General features: G+C 39.1%; 1 protein-coding gene across 2 annotated transcripts in view; it reads right to left on the bottom strand.

The window, feature by feature from the left end:
* The window catches only part of LOC130177548 (glypican-6-like), a 102,138-nt gene that overhangs the window by 55,920 nt on the left and 26,980 nt on the right, over nt 1-19,238 (bottom strand). For both annotated transcript variants that reach the window (XM_056389398.1, XM_056389399.1), the window contains exons 4-5: nt 11,079-11,237; nt 1,331-1,722 (exon numbers count right to left, since the gene is read on the bottom strand). In XM_056389398.1, the coding sequence (XP_056245373.1) occupies nt 1,331-1,722; nt 11,079-11,237 (551 nt within the window). The remainder of the gene's footprint in view (nt 1-1,330; nt 1,723-11,078; nt 11,238-19,238) is intronic.

Here is a 19,238-nt window from a genome sequence, read left to right as displayed (position 1 = left end):
AGACTCCAAACACGAGTTTCTGCTTCCTCAAAGCTCTGCTGGGTTTTGTGTTTTGTCTCTTAAGCCGTGAAAAGAAATAAAGTACTACATCATCTACTTTAATTCAATATATATCCCGGCAGCAATAAGCATGGATGTCCCATCTTAGAGACACTGTGCAACAGACACCTCTAGCAGGGTGTCTTATTCCATTATGCTTACACCCAGTCCCTCATGATGAGTTTATACCCTGGGGATCAAAGGGCTGCAGTCCCAGACACATGACCTGGATCTCAGGTCCCACTGAAATGTCAAGGGGTGAAGCTGGGACATGCCTGCTTGTAATAAACGCAGGGTGTAACTCAGTAAACGCATACTAACAACACATCCTCTGCGGCTGCTTCTAAATGAGCCTCACCACTACTACTGGTGAGGGGGGAGCTGACACAGGCTGTGACAGGGACGTGTTTAGAGTTCAACAAGTGCACTGGGACTAACACCTTAGCGCTTTGTCTCTGATGATTGAGGGTTACTATGTTTTCATTGGCTTCTGCGTCTATACTTTACAGCAGTTGCATGAATATTTATAATAGTGTTGATTATCCAATCCAACTGATATCAATATCGTAGTGAAAAGAAAACCAGGGTGGCTGGGGATTTGCAGTGTAGTGCTTATCAGGGCTTCTCTCAGCTCACTAGAAGGCTTGCAGAAACAGTCCTGTTGTTGAGTGCGAATAAAATCCAAGCCTTAGCCTTTTGCTTTTTTTTTAATCTTACTTTGTACATGATCAGAACTACACCCACTCCCAGAACAGTATGATATCCTGCAGAAGCTGCATTAAGATTACATCGCATCAAACATAATACTAAGGCTACACCATGATTAATGGCTTCTATATACTGGGTGAACAAATATTAGGCAAGAGAGCAATAAACAGTGATGGCAGAAATTTCATTCTTCTCCTTTTTCACTGTCTGGGCTTTTCTCCTGAGCAATCCATATACCCTTCAACACCTTTTTCAAGACAGCACCTGAACAAGCCGCCTTGAGCCCAAACTTCCTGAAGACATGCAGCAAGAGAGCCCACATTAGTCAGAAAAGTATCTGGCAGGAACTTGTTCGAGTGAAAAACCAGGGGGAAATGTGTGCTCACTGCAGAAACACCAAGACCTTGGGCCTGTTAAAATATATGTAGGATACAGAGCAAGTCTTAATTTTAGCCGAGGTCAAATACTGAATATTTTCCATCAGAATCCGCAAGTGAAATCAAATTATTGTTGCGGGTTTGCAACGGTCAGAAATAAGCAGTTGATTGGGTGTTTTATAATGCAGTTAAATTTGAACTTTTACCTTAGACACTCTCTGGGCCACCTCCCGGCCAACAGAGAGCCCTTGGACGAATGTGCGTGCAGCGATGAATGCCCGGGTAACCTGAGCCTTGAGCTTCCTGGGCACGTCTCCAAAGGGCTTGAGTTGGTCGGTGTACTTACTGATACACTCCAGATAGTCCTCAGTGATGACGTACTGGGAGTTGAGCAGCGTGAACATGCGCTCCAGTAGCCGCGACCAAAAGTCATTAAGCATTTCCTCCAGGTTAACATTCCCTCCTGTGTAATAGCGCTTCAGCTCGGCAAACAGATTCTCAAAGACTTCCGAGTTCTGCATGTAAGGCTTGCCGTAAGTCCTCACAAACATCTCATTCAGAGACCTCTCTGTGTTCTCCAGCAGCTCCAGGAAGAATTCTGGGTTGAGAAGAAATGAAAAGGTGTTACTGATTGTCTGATTTTCTTTCATAAATGATATATGAACATTCTGTACATGGCATATATAGATATGCCTTGATAAGATGTAGTGGGAGCCCTCTTTACATTTGTGATTAAAATAGAAACACAGCAAAATTACATTAAATGTGTCTGATTGCAAGAGAGAATGCTGCATTAAAGCGAGTGTGCTTGATTGCAATTCAAACAACAAATGCGCCAACAATCACAATATACAAAAATAGCAAATCAGTTAGGGCGTTTGATGTTGATTCCATTTTGAAGAGACTTCACAGCTTTGTCAATTTTTATCTGCAGTAAACTACTTTTGACATTGCAATAGGAGTCTTCCACATATAGTTCTGTGTTTGCAGTGCATGAGGTCTGTAATGTCCATATCTTACCTTTAAACCCCAAATACATTCATGTACCTTGATCTATATTGGTGAATGATTTTCTATATACAGATTCTGACTGGAGTATTGCTCCATATGCTGGAAGCATAAGGCTGTCAGATGAAGTGTAATAAATTATCCTTCTATATTATGATGATTCCACAATAAAGTTTGTCTGTGGGGTTTGGAGCCCCTCTGCATACTCCTTTTAGGCACCTTGTTGTTTGCCTCACGACTTCTACGACTCACCAGAAACTGAGATGAGATGATAACATTTCTGACCATCTGCTATTCACAATGATAGCGCTGACTTTCAAGGGCCAAGATTAAAATTTAAATAGGCTTCAAAACTGCAAAATGAAATAGCTGAAGACTAGTCAGAGGAGACTCCAATTCCTATAAAGGATAGTGGAGATTAGAGAAAGTCTTTTATTTTCCTAAATTATTGCATTTTATATGCCCAAGCCAAAGCTTTACAGCAGGATTAACTGATTTCTTTGGCCACTTGAGTGGAAAGACTTGTAAACAAGATATTCATATATTATTATCTCATACAGTTGATATGGCGAACATTTGACATCCACTAGACAGATTTTTTTGGAGCCAATAGTCTAATATTCACTCTCTATTTAGTTCTGTTTAGGTTTATGCAAAGTCCTGGCGGTAAATCTGGTTCTTTTAGATAATTCTCTGTTGATTAGTCACCTTTCACCTTACACAGTCAGTTACTTCATTGTTAATAAAAACATATTGATTAGTGCAGCTTTAAAGTCTCTAGTTTCTCAGTGGTATGGGCTAGCGGAAAGAGGAGCAACTGTGTGGACAAGGCCAGCAGTAAAACATTAAAAAGGTAGGGATAATTAAAAATAATGAGCTGTGTGGGCGGCCATTGTAACAGCATGTCAGTTATTAACACCACGAACCCTGTCACTCATGTGTATTTTTTCTTGGTTATCACAGTGGTGGACTATTTAGACTATGCAGAGGTTGAATACTAGAAGTGAGTTCATTTTACATTAATTGCAACCTTTGTACATCCCTGAACAACTATTCCTGCAACCTAAATGACCATATACAGTAGGTGGTTTGTCTCCATCCCTGCATTCGACCCATAGGAGCAACACTGGTGGGTGTACCTGACGTTTGTTGTCATGGGAACAGTAATAATGGTTAAGGTTGCCTAATGGTCATGGTTTGGTTAAGTTTAAGCACAAAAACTACTTGGTTAGGCAGAAAAAAATTAATTGTGGTTGGGCTTAAAATAAGTGCTTCTTTACCGTAAGATTTGTTGTCATGGTTACAATAATTCCTACATTTCACATATGGACGGATGGATGGATAGATAGATGGATCCATCCATCCATCCATCCATCCATCCATCCATCCATCCATCCATCCAAAACTCAGTTGACTTTGTCACTCTTCACCTGATTTCCTCCTTTGAGCCCATCATAATTACTACAGCTGTCAGACTGACCATCTGTAAAGCAGCTGTAAAGCAGTTCATGGTACCTGGGTCACATGACATACTCTAAACACATATCTACTGAGAGAGATTCATCTGGCACCACTGAGCCATGCACATTACATGCACTTATCAGAATGGCCCTGACAAAACTGTAATGGATTTGAAGTGGTCATTAGTGCTCAGCAATGCAGGTGAAATTACAGATTACAGAAGCAGAGAGACAAAATGGCATGACTGTCCATGACACCACACCAAATCACATCTTATTAGTCATATGTTGCACACCAAAAAGAAAAGTAAAATAGGAAAAATATGCCGGCAGAATATTAAAATTACTTTCATGCTTTTTTTCCCCATTAGTACCTACAGTATGCAGGACTTCTGGTGCTGGCCAAGGTATCTTTATTTTGATTATTCTCTAGACTATACAGTGAATGAAAAACTACAGTGAGCAGTTATTTAAATATGCAAAGCTCTGAGCATGATTTGTGCTTCAGCGACTAATTTTTGGTAATGAGAATAGTCAGTGGTGCTGAGCGATATGCACACTGATTAATGACAGCTTCAAAACTAATTTCATTTAAAAAGGTGCATTTTAGTAAGAACAAAAAAAAACCCCAGTTTAGTTAAAGCTGTCAGCTGAGATATTAATTGGATATAACCAATGCAATTAAGGCAAAATGTATTGTTAATGTGGACAATATGGTTGATATAATTTTGAAGTCTGTTTTGGAGTGATTACATTTAATAATTACAATACGGATGGTCTCAGTATAATTCAGTGACTACAACATATTGTTAAAAAAAACATCTTAATCTTATTATTGAAAATTCATGAGAGGGATCATATTCTACAATAGCAAATTTAGTGAAATGTCAGAGGCTAAAAATGAACAGGAAAGCTTACATAAATCCTTAACACCACCTAGTAATTAAGACGTCTCTCTAAATGAAAGGCTGCAAGAGCTGCAATCGGAGGATAACGGTGCTGAAATGCCGGAAAGGGGTTGATTCTAATACACCCAACTTGCAGAGAGTTCATTACATTTCGCTGATAAAGCTCAGTTTGGCTCCAATTCCTCACCTTCCATACAGTGCTGTGCAGAGGGTTACGCAGAGTCATTCTCTCCGTGATGAGGAGAAAAGCCTGCGTCTCTGCGCTTCCACAGCTGCTTGCTCTCACAGAAACCTACTGATGGATGCTCTCCTAGATGTCAGAGTTGTGTCAGTTATCTCTGTTTTAGCAATCTTTAAACCTACTGCTCCTACTTTAAATCTTTGGGCTAGATGATGAAAAAGGGCAAGTTGTGTGCTTCTCATTTCAGACCAGACCAGAGATTTTTGAACTATGGAGTAAACTTGATGTGGTCTCTTGTTCATCTTTATTTGCCAAAACTGGGGATACAGTAAAACCCTAACTGCTCACTATTGACTTTTTGTGAGATTTTTGTGGTAATTTCAAGAAGAATTTAATAATTTTTTTGTGTTTATATTGATTTAAAAAAAAAAAGTGATGCAATTTGATACGTTTTATTCATTTTGTGTTAAATAAAAAATCTGCAATGAAGTTGAGGACACAGACACAGTAGTTGGACTGATGAGGTCCGGAATGGAATTTGTTTTACCATGGGTTGAAAAATTGGCACTGAATTGGATTGTTTTATGCAGAAAACCCACAACTATTGGAAAAATTTGTAAGCACTCTTCCAATTTGAACACATTCTGAAATGAACTGCTCACAGTTGCATGGAACTAGTTGAATATGTATTAATTCTAACTAATCAATACTACAATTTCACAATATATGTCTTGAAGTGCAGCATGTGATTGCAAGGCCACACACTGATGAAAGGTATTAAAGAGCCAAAAACACTCAAAGAAGGCTAATGAATTACATATAATATATATATTTTTTTTTTGGAATATTTCTCAGATGTCTCCTTTGTACAAACACCTCCGAGGCAACACACTGTCAGATCTATGTGTAATCCATTAGTGAAGCTACCCTGTGTAAACTGCAAATATGACATGATTTGTTGGACATAATGCAGCAGAGCAAACAGCCTCTCGTCTTCAGCAGTCAATGTCTTCTCCTACAGGACTACAGCCAATCAAAGAGGGAGCCCATCTCTCACTTTGTGACTATTGAAACTGCATACTATACAGTGCACAGGCAGGTTGGCAGCCTCTTTGAGGTCTCATGTCCACACATGAAACTGGCAATTTTGTTGCAAAATGGAGCACTTTGAATTCCACATGTCAATCATCAGACCAGTGCTAGTCTATGGAGGGCTGCTTTGAGTGTTCTGCAGCCGTAGAGTACATGAGATGCTGACCTTTTATGTCTCCGTTTTCTTGCGTTAATTCCTGTGACTTGCCTATTATGTCACAGAGTGACCGTTAAAAGCATAGGCTTTCAATGTAAAATCACAGCTGCTAAATAAAAAAGTGACTGGTTTGTTGGTGAGTCCAGATATATAAAGTTATATTTCTAACATAATGTTATCTACTATTTCTATTATAAATTGCGGTAGTCAATTATAAGTCTCCAATAACGTGGTCGACCTGAATAAATAAAGGCCCACCCCGAAATACAGGCCGGGGAACAAACAAGGCAGGATAAACTCCTGGTACCAGTCATATAATGTGCATAATGTACATTTCTACCACTTTAATTTAATAAATTCAACAATATGATTTTATTTTCAACACTTTGTTGTTCTGGATTACTCATCGAAAGTATTTCATTCATTCATTCATTCTGGTCCACTTGGCTTTGCCGTCCTTCAGTCCCAGAAATGGTTTCTCTCCAACGAAACGCTAGAGGGCTTTTAATTTGAAATGATTATGAGAAGTGTTGAGTTTGTATAAACATCTTAATGCAGCAACTTTAACAGGGCAAACAGGAGCACATCAGCATGAGGCCTCTTACCAAATTATCACCAATTATAAAAATAGAGTGAATTAGAAATAAAGGGCTAGTTTCATTTAAAGCCGGCCTCGAATAAGTGCCTGTTAGCGTCTGCAGTCGACGTAAAGAAAGGCCATGGCCACTAATTGATTAAATACGGTAATCTAATCTAGTCTAATCTAATCTAATTAGATTCTATTTCCTCATATTTGAACGTTATCATATCCACCTCTTTACCATGAGGATAAAACAGGAATGCTTAGAGTGGTGGTTTATGCTGTGAGTGTTAACTGGGATTTGACATTCTGCCCTCTAACACAGAGTCCTGTGAAGTATCTAAAACAAAAGACAGAGTTTGAAAAATTTAGAGGGAACTCTCCGGTATTTCCAAAAACATCAGAGCTTGTCCATCAGAAACCTTGCTGAGAAAGATTGCTACAGTCTCTAGAGTATACAGAGATGCGCACTGTGGAATTTCTACCTGCATCCTATACACTCTCACTGGATGGTTTGATAGGACTTCTTAACTAAAGAATGGTTTCGCTGAACAAGCATGCCCTTTTCAGTACTGCCCAGCTTCACATTCATCTATACAACACATCCACACCTGGTAGCTGGCCAGCACGGTACGGTCTTCTATGGTTGGCAGCGTCTTTGGGGTAATTCTAGGTTAAGCGCTCTGCTCAAGGGCACCTCGACAATGGCTGCTGAGGGAGGAGAGAATTCACTTTTTATATTCTTGTTTAAGTGTATAAAAAAGATATTCATCAACCTTCCAGCAGTGCAAATAAAGATCAATTGTTGAGGGTGGACTACATTAATATTCTGTATGGCTACCCAGCACCATGGTGTTCACGGTCAGAAGGGCCAGCAATTGATTAGCAATTAAGACCCCTGATTTAGTCTTTAATAAGCAAGATAGAAAAAAATTCTCTGTGCCAGCTATTGTGTTGTCTAATTTCTATGAACAGTCATTGTCTGTGGTATTATGATGGGAATATTCAGACATGCTATTTGATATATAAATTTGCACATTTGATTGCAGCAAATGTGGAACCATATTTGCCATTGATTTTTTTCAGATGATGTTTTTTCTCTCTTAGATTCATACAGCTGTACTCTGTAACTGGGTTGTTGTGGATATTCCTGTATTTCTGCTCAGATGGTCTTGGCATAGTTGAGACTGTGCCCTCTCACTGTGACACATAGGCTGTGGTGTCAGGTATGCGTGGGCTGGCCAGCTACTGTCAGCTACAGTAACACTCATCACAAACTCTGCATAAAGAGAAGAAAATATACACATACACTGACTCTGTGTAGGTGGGACTACAGAGCCAGGTGCTAAATAGACAGTGAAGAGCATCTAAATGAACTAACAGCACTGTATTGTTTGGATCTTTAGCCATGGTTTCTGGCTCGGTAGCAAGGCCAACACAATTATTTTGGTAAAAAGGGACATGGAGTCAAAACGGGAAAAATAAAATGCAGATTCCTAAATAAATAATACCTGAAATACTAAAATGTATTTAAGATTTCACTCAGAATTTTTTCCAGACACAGTGGTTTGTTAAATCTCATCGGACATCTCCTGCTCAAAACTAAGCAACCGCACGACTTCGAACACTCAGAGTCAATTAATGACAAAATAAAGATAAGGGGTGAAATTCAAATATTGCAATCAATACCGCATATTTCCCGAGCGGGTGGTCAGTCAACACCCTCAGCAGACACACAGTCTCCAGACAGCAGAGGGTCTGTGGAGCTGAAACCTGCATATAGCATCTGCTTTGATGAAATTATGGAGAGTGGCAGCAAACCCCAAGAGGAAGAGGGGCGCCTGGAGTCATGCATCTAAGTGCTGCTGGACAAACCTCATTTCCTCCCTCACTGGAGCCCTCCTTATGACATTCACTATCCTGACAGCGGCTGATCAAAATAACACTCATTTATTTATGCATGCTTCCAGGAATCACATGCAGGCTAAAGAAGTGTATATTCCTGGAAAAATCAGACAGACATCACCAAGGCATTGTGACATTGAGTTTCTGGGCAATGTGCAATCATCTGAGAGTTGCATACTGTAACTCAATAGCATTTGTTTCATATAATATGTTGAACAGTTTGAAAAGAATAAGCACAGAAAGACAAGACATTGACTGCCGGGTATTATATTGCGCTATTAATCACTCAAACATTATTTAGTTGTAACAGAGGATATATTTAGATAGCCCAATGTGAAAATCTATGCTTTGACCTCCTACTTTTGGACAAAGATTAGAATTACTTTTGGATAAACTGAATCATCGGGAGTGTTGCTGTTCAATCCTGAGATCCAAGCGGAGAGATTATATTCATGCTGACATATTATGTCTTATGTTATTTATATATCCGTTTACACGATGTAAACAGATCAAACAATAAGTGCTTAATGGTGAAAAGGTGTAAAAGGTGCTGATAGATCAGACTCAGGCCAAGCCATCGGCCCATCTTAATGTGCATCATTATCAATGTTGGTAACCTACGTTAGATCTCAGAAAAATAATAAATTATAAATGGGCTAGGATTATAGGAGATATACTGTAGTGGATGATAAACCCTTATCCAAATATAAGGACATGAAATCAAAGATACTAAGATTTGCTAATACTTCCGAACCACAACCATTCAAGAATGAAAAAAGAAAAAGAAAAACCAGGGTGACCCTTTTACTTTAGTTAGACATCTGTTATAATATCTTAGTTGTGTTGTATAATGTCAATATTGTCACTTTTGTATTTTGTAGACTGATTACCTTCTGTTGTGTGTGCACTTGTGATAGCCCTGAACCCAAGCAGCTGTCGAGTACCATCAGTTCGGTCGTCTCAGCTCTGCACTGGAAGTGCAATTGCTACTCGATACCAATTTCGAATTCAGAGACAATTGAAGAAGATTCATCGCCCCTAGACTCCTCCATTTTCAGAGATTGTTGTTTTGCAATTTCAGTTCCATAGATGACAAGCAGGCAAAGAGATTTATGGCAAAGAGCAGAGAAATGGCAGCAAAAGTGCAGTTGGAAGACGTTTGATTCGCTAATAACGCTCAAAATTAACTTGGATTTGTGTTGTTTTTGTGCATGTGTTCCTATAGGAAAACAGGAAGCTTGATTTGTGCTACTTTAAATGCATACCATGTCACAGGCGACAATCATACTGAATGAGATCGATATACAGTAGAATAAATTAGTTTCATCTTTTTTTTTTTAATCAAATGTAAACTTGTATCAGCCGCAATGCTACAGGACTCGTAGGTGGCAGCATGTTGGGCATACACTATCTCTTTTATTACAGTGATTCTGTATGGTTTTTTTTCAGTTGCTGCTCTTCAGCTGTAGAACAGCATCCAGCAAAAGTCTCAGCACACTTTTCAAAAAGCTTTAACTCTCTTGTTTCCTTCAGCTCTTTCTAGATTTTAGAACTTTATATTTTGTGGTTTCTAAATTTCTCTTTTCTTTCTCCCATAAGAAACTCTGTCACTGTTCTGGAGAGTGCATTAATAAATAACTTTGCTCACGCTGGCACTGATGCATCACCCACTATTTCAGTAGAGGTTGCCGAAGTTTGATGGTTACAGACAGCTTTACTCATCATTACTCCCTGAAATTAGAAAACTCGGTATATGCCAAGGATTAAATAGCAGTTACAATAATGGGAACTGTCTTATTTGTATTGTGTTTCATTAGTAATCTACAGTAAGCCTAAAAAGATTAAAAATATTTTTTTCAAAAAGGAAACATTATGGTGTATTTTCCTTTAGTTTTTTCCTGCCATTCACCTGGAGACAAAGAGAATTCAAACATGGTGATGTTTAAAAGGTTTCTGAGTGATAACTCATTAAAGGGTTTTATCCTGCATTCCTAATAAACTGTTTGACAATGCTGACAGGTGGCTGTGCTTGACAATTTTCACCTCCACCACCCTTCACCATTGTCCACACTGATAAGCTGCTGCTCCCCACACAGTCTAATCTTGAGAGCTAGAGGGATTATTATTTCTCATTAAACTGTAACTACAAGGAGCTGACTCCACAGAGAAAGGATACCAAGAGGGAAAGATGGAGAGGTGAAGAGAGAGCTCGGTTCAGTAATGAGTACATCCGCTCCCATAGCAGAAGCTCAGTGGATGTGTGGTGGTCAAGACAGTCACCGTGGGGCGAGGACAAGATCACACACAGCACAGGACCACCAAACAACCTTAATAATGCAGAGTTTGGCTCTGTACTGCTGTTCAAGCTGTCAATCTGCTGTGCAAGAAGCCATGTTTGTCTAATCCAACAAGGGGCTTCTCCACTCCAAGGCATATTAATGAGATTTTCACATCTCATCTCCTCTTGAGGGCGGACAACTACAAATGTATAAACAGTGAATCCTTTCAAATTAACACATACAGTCTCAATCCTTTGATTTTACCTTTTGTAGCAATTTGTTCTGCTGTGACTGACCATTAAAAACAATAAAATAAAGAAAAGGAAAAAAAAGAGGAACATTAATAAAGCATTAAGTTAAAAAAAAGAGAGACTTAAGACTTACCATCGAATCTCTGATGTCTGGAAACAAAGGTGCTTCTCAACTCATGACTCATTTCATCAACGAGATTCTCAAAGTCCTGTTTACTCTGTTGTCCAAATTTGTCCTCCATTTCCTGGGTGCAACATGTGTTTCCTTTAGGGCATACACGAAGATGTTCACCTGAAAAATAGACACAAAAAAAAAACAAACATGTTTTTGTGTCCACACCAAAACTGACACTGACTGTACACAGCCTTAATAACTGTCACATGACTTGAGTATATAGAATTTCTAACTAATATCATCATACTACATACTACAGTTGTCCTTCAGTCATTATTAAATGTATGATTTAATATGAAAGTGCTGACTGCTATAAAAATTCACAGGAAATGCAGTAGCACAAAAATCCAAAGCTGTCACTACAGCAGGGTGGATGCTTAAAACTACTATGATTCAATGAAAAACATAATAATTTAAGTTGATAACAGTATTTATCTGTTATGTTATACAGGAAAAGTGTTCAGGATTGCAGGTCCGAAATTTCAGCATCAGAACCGATCCACTTTTGGAAATATTTCTCAGTTTATAAAACGCAACTGGCCAACATTCTTTACACATTGCGCCACGTTCAAGCATCCAGATGTTTTGTAGCTGGCTTTTATGTTATGAGTGCAGGGAGCCAGGAGGCTTTACAATGAACTGCTGTCTTGTCAGAATTCAATTCTAAAGGGTTATCAGGCATCCACACTTGTATAAAACTGCTTTGTAATAAAGCTGCTTTGCTAATGTCAGGAGGTTTAAATGACGGGTAGAACCGTGTCCACATAGCTATGGAAGGAGATGTTGTGGTGACGGATGGCGTGTCCACCCATTGTTTTAGTCTATAAAGGCCGGAGTGGTCGGTGCCATCCAATGCTACACTGAGGTCATGCAGCAGTAACACAGAACAGTCGGCAGCCATCGTAAATCACTTGTAACTCTAAGAAGAGCTGTTTCATGGCTGTGTAGCTGCAGAACCCAGGTTGAAAACCTCTCAAATATATTGCTGTTATTAAGCGTCTGTAGAAGTTGGTCTAGGATTTCTGCAGTTTGTAAAGTGGCTGGGAGTCTTTTAAGTCCATGGACCAGGTCTTTTCAGCAATAGCTGAATAGGAGCAATCTTAAGAAAGATCAGATCCAGAGGACAGAGAGCTATTCATGATGGAAAGCAGAGTGGGACTGACTGAATGTAAACTGTTTTTTTAGGGATAATATCAAGAGGAGCGTATCACGTGTGACACAGTTCTCCAGTGCAGTGATATTGGCCTAAAACAATTCCACAAATCCAAAGAGGGCCGAGGGAGGTCTACCGCAGACATGGAAGGAGTGATATTTGCCCTAACGAGATCAATCTTTCCAATTTAGGAGGGCAACCCCCCCACCCCCCCACAATTGGCTGGTGCAGAATCCACTGCTGTAGAGGGAGGAGGGTTTCCAATTTGACTGATGGTGCTAACCTTAGTAGCAGTTGTGGTAGTATCGGTAGTGTAGTGGATGTTTGAAAAGTAGACATGGGGTGAACACATGCAGGTGTGCGCTTAATGTACAGTATGTGTGTGAACAGGGCACTTTGCTAGTGACATGCTAGCCCTTAGCCTTGCAAATAATGCTGGGTTAGGGAAGCAAGTCAGCCCAAAATACAAGACAGACATCTTGATTAATCCATTCACACTTTGCCCTTTCATTTTTGATTTTGGTTTTGATATAGACATATGCAGACTCCATTTTCATTCATTCATCATTTCCATTGGACATTTTCTTGAAGTGCAGCTCTACAAAAGGAGCAGGTGATGAAAACAAAAATGTGATTTTTGAGCCACCTCAATTTGCTAGGGTCATCGTGAAACTGATTTGAACCATTTCAGACACAAAACCATGCAAAGCAAATGTGGGCGATAGTCAGTGTGCATAACCACATGCCAGTGAATTATAGTTACCCTTGCTTTGTCAGAACTGTAGCTCACAAACATTTAAAATGTCAGCAGTCCAACATGAAATCCTCGTCAATTACCATTATCCCCACATGAAACGAGTTATGCACTTTTCACTGTCATTTTTCTCTCTACACACAATGACTTCCTAATTTCAGAAATTGACAGAGCAAGAATGGCTTCTTCCTCGTAGGATCTTTAACATTATACTGTGTGGATGAGGACCAGTGGCGGAGTTCCTCATTTAATCTGACAGTAACCGACCACCCTGGGTGTCATCCAATCATTAAGGAAACAGAAACCACATTCCTTTAAAATATTCTCCCGCACATTTTGAATTCATGAGAATGGGAAAATAATGAAGTGAATCAAAAAATTCTACATCTACATCTTTCCATTCTTCCCAGATAATGCAGACTCGTTTCACAGCCTAAAACGCAATATCGCTGTGGGAGGGTGAGCACAACAGGAAATTAAATGGAAATACAATGACGTGGTAATAAGGACCGTCACGTCATAATGACTGAAGATTGTCAGCAAATTCAGTCCAACTATAAACTGAACCTACTCGCCAAAGTTCCCTTTACAACTGGCGTCGGCATGCATCCTGTGTCTGAACTGTATCCCGACTTAAATGGACGACATCTCACACCTTTTTCAGTTGTGTCCCATGCACTAACATTATTATCTCTGATTTCTCTTCCCTTCACAAAGCACAAGGAAATCAGATTTCAGTTTCCCTTTAAAAAAAATGCAGATTTTTATGTACATTGTCTGCAATCAGGAAAGCAGCTGTAGGCAGATGGCAGCTGTAAAAGTCTCACTGCATGCAGCAGCAGATAGACTAGCACAGCAGTAGAAGAATAAATGGATTTCACTAAGTGAGCACCACAGCGTGCGCAACAATATGATGAGCATTTTTTGCACATTGGTGTCCAAAAAAAAAAAAAAACATGGCATAATGTGAGATTTTAAAAAAGTTAAGACTTCAACAGCCAGAATTTGAAGTATGCAGTAAGTCAAACATCAAGTTCACATCCCATTCAGCGAACAAAAGTGAGAAGGGAGAGAGAGAGAGAGAGAAAGAAAGCTTTCTGCTTTCTGTGGAACAAGCATGTCAGAAGAACTTAGAACTTGATATTAATAATAATAATTTTTACTCAATGTGGCCTCCATTGAATCCTGCAAAATTTCACAGATGAAAGTGTGAAAGGTACTTTAGACAAATGTGCAAGGTCGGCATTCATGTATTATTAAATTTCTTGGGTATGACTAAGCTCCCAACAATTCAAAAGTTCTGCATTCACAAATTCACAATTGCAGTCTGTTGCGCTTTTGACGACTTAAGAAAATGAACAAGCCTGGTTACCTGGTGCTTGGAGATCAAAGCAGATCGAGAGACACAAGCAGAATGGTGACTACAGTGCTACAATGTAATATCAACTAAACTGACTCAGAGCTTTCAAATGTATCTCAGGGTCGTTGTCGTCATCAGCGAATGGATGTGAGGTGTGTAACATTAGCTGTGTGATAGCAAGTCGCTGCGATACCTGAACCAGTTCCATTCGTTGATGAAGGCTGTGAGATGTGGCTGAAAGCTCTGAAAATGGGCTTTGACTTGAGATTATTTGTCACACACACTGATCCCAAGGTTAAGAATGAACTTCCATACTAAAGATAACACTGAATTTATCTTTAGAAGTGTTGTACTTAAAAAAAAAAAAAAGGCTGGTAGCGAGGGAACATCTTTATGTGTGTTGGTATGCGAAGCATCGGCTGAAACAGAGGGTGGTAAAGAGAAAGCTCTTCTCCAACAACACATCTTTGCTACAAGGTAGGAAATTTTAAAATGTTTCATTATTTTCACCATGGGTGTTTATTTTCCCATCAAAATAACTGATTTTATTTACATAGAATTCAAATGCATAATTTAAAGTGTTTCAGAATTTTCACTATGTTTATGAGTTTGTTTAAAATAATGCTATTACTATTTTATTCCTTTTTTCCAATAGATAATAGGTATGAGTGGCCATGAACCTCTTGATGGCAAAATCAATCACATAAACAGCCGACACATTACAAATACATATGAGACTTAATCATAATCATTGTGCTGAATCTTTAAATATAATTTCAATATATTCATCATATTATAGTTAATTTCTGTAGAAAATTGTATTTTCATGGTTCTGATGAATCAAGAACATTGTGTGAAAATAAGAGAACAGAACAGATACTGTGAAAATATAGAAACATTTACTCACAGTATAATCCCCCCCCCCCCCCAAAAAAAAGCTTTGATCATAGAGGGAAGGAGGATTTCTGTGCGAATATGTCACTGGAGCATTCTGGTGGACAGATGTTTGGTTAAATATGGCACACGATGCTCACAATTCCAGCATCACTGTTCAGGCCTACACTGACTGAAAAGAAGGTGAAGTATTTATTTAAAAATAAAGTTAAAGCCGCCGGGTCAGAGACCATGTTACTGGGAAGTCCCTCAGGCTACAAATTTTAAGTGCAGCCTTTTCATCAGAAATGTCAAGAAGAAGAAAAAAAATCCATCTTGACACGACAACCCTACTGTGTGCTCCAGCAGTCTCAATAGAGCAAAACATCACTTAAAAATAAGCCTGTCGTACATCAACATATGAGAAGGAGCTTTCAGGGGACTCCACCACTCAGCAAAGTGCCACGACCTTTCTAGCCAAGGTTAAAACAGCACCGTGCCCTCACAGATAACCTATCTACTGGAGTACAGGCTACACATTAGAAACAGACAGGATGGAGTGTGGACCAGAGAGTTATTCTAAGGCAAAGAAAAAACACACAGGGTTGGTTGTAGTGTCATATAAAAGGTTTTTAATTTAATTTAATTAATATTATTTTGGTGATATTTGAAATTTTCTATAGTCAGCGCCTGATGCAGCATACGCACGCATGAATTTGATCTTATAAAATAATAATTATGCACTTTTTGTATTTTTCCAAATGTTATTGAATAGAATGGATCAAAATATGATAATAAAAATAATCATTTTGCAGGATTTGTGACATAAATTATTTATCATTTTACTGCTGCATCTTTTTCCAGTGATTGTGTACAGGGCCAGGTGATGAAGCTGCAGTAACCTGGTTCAGCCACTACGCCAGAAAAGCTTCACATGCTACTTTCCCCTCCTCTCAGCTGATAAAATCGGATGGTTAATGATTCGCTGCTTACATTCAGCACTCAACTCTTTTCACTAATTTCACTCACACTTACACTTCAGTTGCTGTAAGTGCACACACTTCAATAAGGACTTAATCTCCTCTCAGTCCACCCTAAGTTCTGTCAGTGCTTTCACTTCAGCTAATTGTCATTTCTCTTTATTTCTTTGATCTTATGCTTCTTGTTTGTTACTTTGAGAGTGTCCTCATGTAAAAAAAAAAAAAAAAATGAGAAAAGAAAAAAAAAAGGCCAACTGTAGGTCGTCTGTGCAGCAGCTTTTATAACCCATAGTTACGTTTTATCGTTGAGCGACCTCTAACGGACGTAGTAGGAAGTCAGGTGACGTAGTATATACAGTAACAAAGTCCCATCAGTTAGATGGAGGTCGGGGTGGATGGATGTGTCAACAAAACACAGGACTTTAACAGAGGGGACGCAACATTGTTCCTTTTATCCATTACCATCCCACAACCTTAACCACATCTTTATTATTGTAACCATGACAACGAAGGTCCTCTAACCTTAAGTACTTATTTTTACCAAAACCATGAGCTTTCCCTAAACATGCATGACCATTCCGCAATCTTGACCGCGTGTTTTGTTACTGCTACCATGTCGACAAAGGTCTGTTACGCCTGCCGCTGGTAAACGCTCCTACAGGTCGTGTCCAATGGTAGGGCCAAGCGATCTATATGGTTGACTAAGTTGGAAGAATTGTTTGCTACTTCAGCTGCTTCTTCTCTTACAGCACTTACATACAATTCAACCCCTCGGTTTCTCTAGCAGTTGATCAGTGTGAGTAATTTAATGATATGCCCCCCCCCCACTGCAATCATTTAGGTATCACCCCCAAAGAATCGAAGAATAAAATACACCACAAACTTCTCAGTCCAGCCCTGCAGCATAGCCAAGTTCTCTGCCATTAATTCATATGCCCAGTATGTTCTTATAAATAAAAAAAAGTATCTATAAGTCACAGGTCAAACTTGTGAGCACTAACTCTGGTCTTCTATAATAGAAACAACATACATTTGTGTTGCTGGTTCACAGCTTTGGGAAAGGGGATAAAAAAAAAAAGAAATAAAGAAATTCTGCTGTGCTGTGAGCAGTTGGAGATGGGAGTTGATGGTGACCTCCAGTCTGCCGCCAGACATTATTGGCTGAATACAGTTCCATTATTATCATTTTCTATGGAACTCAGCAAGTTTCTCCAAATAAACTGCAAATTGGCATTGACGCTGTATTTTCAACAACAGCACATATTCTACTGTTATAGCTGTACACCTCTGTTTCACAGAGGTGAAACATTAAACAACTTGTTGGCATTGCTAAATAGTCAGTGTCTCTCTCTCTCTCTCTCTCTCTAACACACACAGTGGCATGCAGAGACCTATCATGAACTTATCGTTCACTTTTTTTTTTTTTTTTTCCAAAGTCACAGTACTTCAGATGGAGCTGCGTTTCCTGTGATGAAATTTACCACAGCTTTAAGCTTTTATCAGCTTTTCTATCACCTCATGTCCCATCTTTCGAAAAGAAAAATAGAACGTTGTGAGTGTAGACCCATGAGACTCGCAAAAGGTTTTTGGAAACACATGTGAAAACAAAAGTCTTCTTCAAGTAAGCGTCTCAGCACAGCTTTGGGATAGTCCTCCTTGTTTCTTTACTCATTGGGTCTGCACTGAGCCAAGTCGTATGCAGATGGGGTTTTTGTTTGCTTTTGGTTGGTATGATACCAAGTATGATTTCCACCTCAAGCTGTCTGTGATCCTGAGCAAGCCATACATTAGGAGCGGAAGGGGAATTATTTCCCACTAATAGCCTTGTATCAAAGCTGGCTTATGCTGAGTCATTCAATTAACAGGACTGTGAGGGTGAGACAAAAAGATTTGTCCCAACCTAGCCTCATTGTACTATCCCAGTCCGTGTCTTCTATTTGTACACAGCCAACAGGATGATACATAACTTTACTTTGTGTTGAGCCATTGACACCAGATCATGTTTAATATGCATAGAAAGCAGCGGATCCTACTCATATTAACACATTAACAAACAGCAAAAAAGGAGCAATACATATACAATACACACATGTTATACCACTACTGTTGACCCTGCTCCAACACTGAGAAAAATGTGACATTGAGTTCTAATGAGAAAGGTTTATGCATGCATGCATTCATGCCTATAAATATACTGTGTATAATAATAAATTGCAAATTACTTCATGTCAGTCCCATGTCAGTAATCAAACGAAGTGTCGTTCAGATCAAGCAGGTTATTATCACTGCTAATGGCGCTCTTACATTAGCAGCTCTGTTCGCCCTTCTTCCTGCTGAGATGTAATCACATACATACCTGCCACTTAATTGTAGGATTTCAGATTATTTTATCATGGACGTTTACAGTTTCCTTTGTTGTAAGCATTGGCATTGGCAACTTTAGTTAGGGTAAGGGTTAAGCCCCCATCCATGGGTGCCTTTAAAAATCCCTCAATTTTTATAAACTACAGATATTAACACACATATTTGTTTTTTAAAGTCTGTCACATTTGGCTGTCTTCTTTCAGATCTTCAGCTTAAAAGCTTAAAAGTCACAAAACTCCACTTTGTGCGCCTTTCCTATCACTTTTGATATGATAAAGAAAAAAGTGACTATAGGGAGAGATTACACTTTCATGTCCCTTTAACTAAATGTAAAACATGACTTAAGTTGTCCGTTATATGCTCTCTCAAGGGCAAGCGTTGTTTTTTTTTTGTTTTTTTACTTTATATGAGAATATGTATGGCATTCACACAGTAATGTGCCACAATTTAACTTGTGAGACAGCTTAGAGAATAAAGTGTCCGAGATCCTGTGAATACCAGTGTAGGTAGGCCAACTCTCAGAAGTATTCGTCAGTGTACCTGGCCAAAGAGACCCACAGCATATGTGCTCTGCCATCTGCTGTGTCCCGTGGCTCCCCCTGACAATTTTTTTTTTCATGCATTCACACTTGAA

Source organism: Seriola aureovittata, chromosome 11 (genome assembly GCF_021018895.1).
Source record: "Seriola aureovittata isolate HTS-2021-v1 ecotype China chromosome 11, ASM2101889v1, whole genome shotgun sequence".
NCBI lineage: Eukaryota > Metazoa > Chordata > Actinopteri > Carangiformes > Carangidae > Seriola > Seriola aureovittata.
The sequence above is the reverse complement of the archived record's forward strand: the minus strand, read 5'-3'. Positions and strand labels throughout refer to the sequence as shown.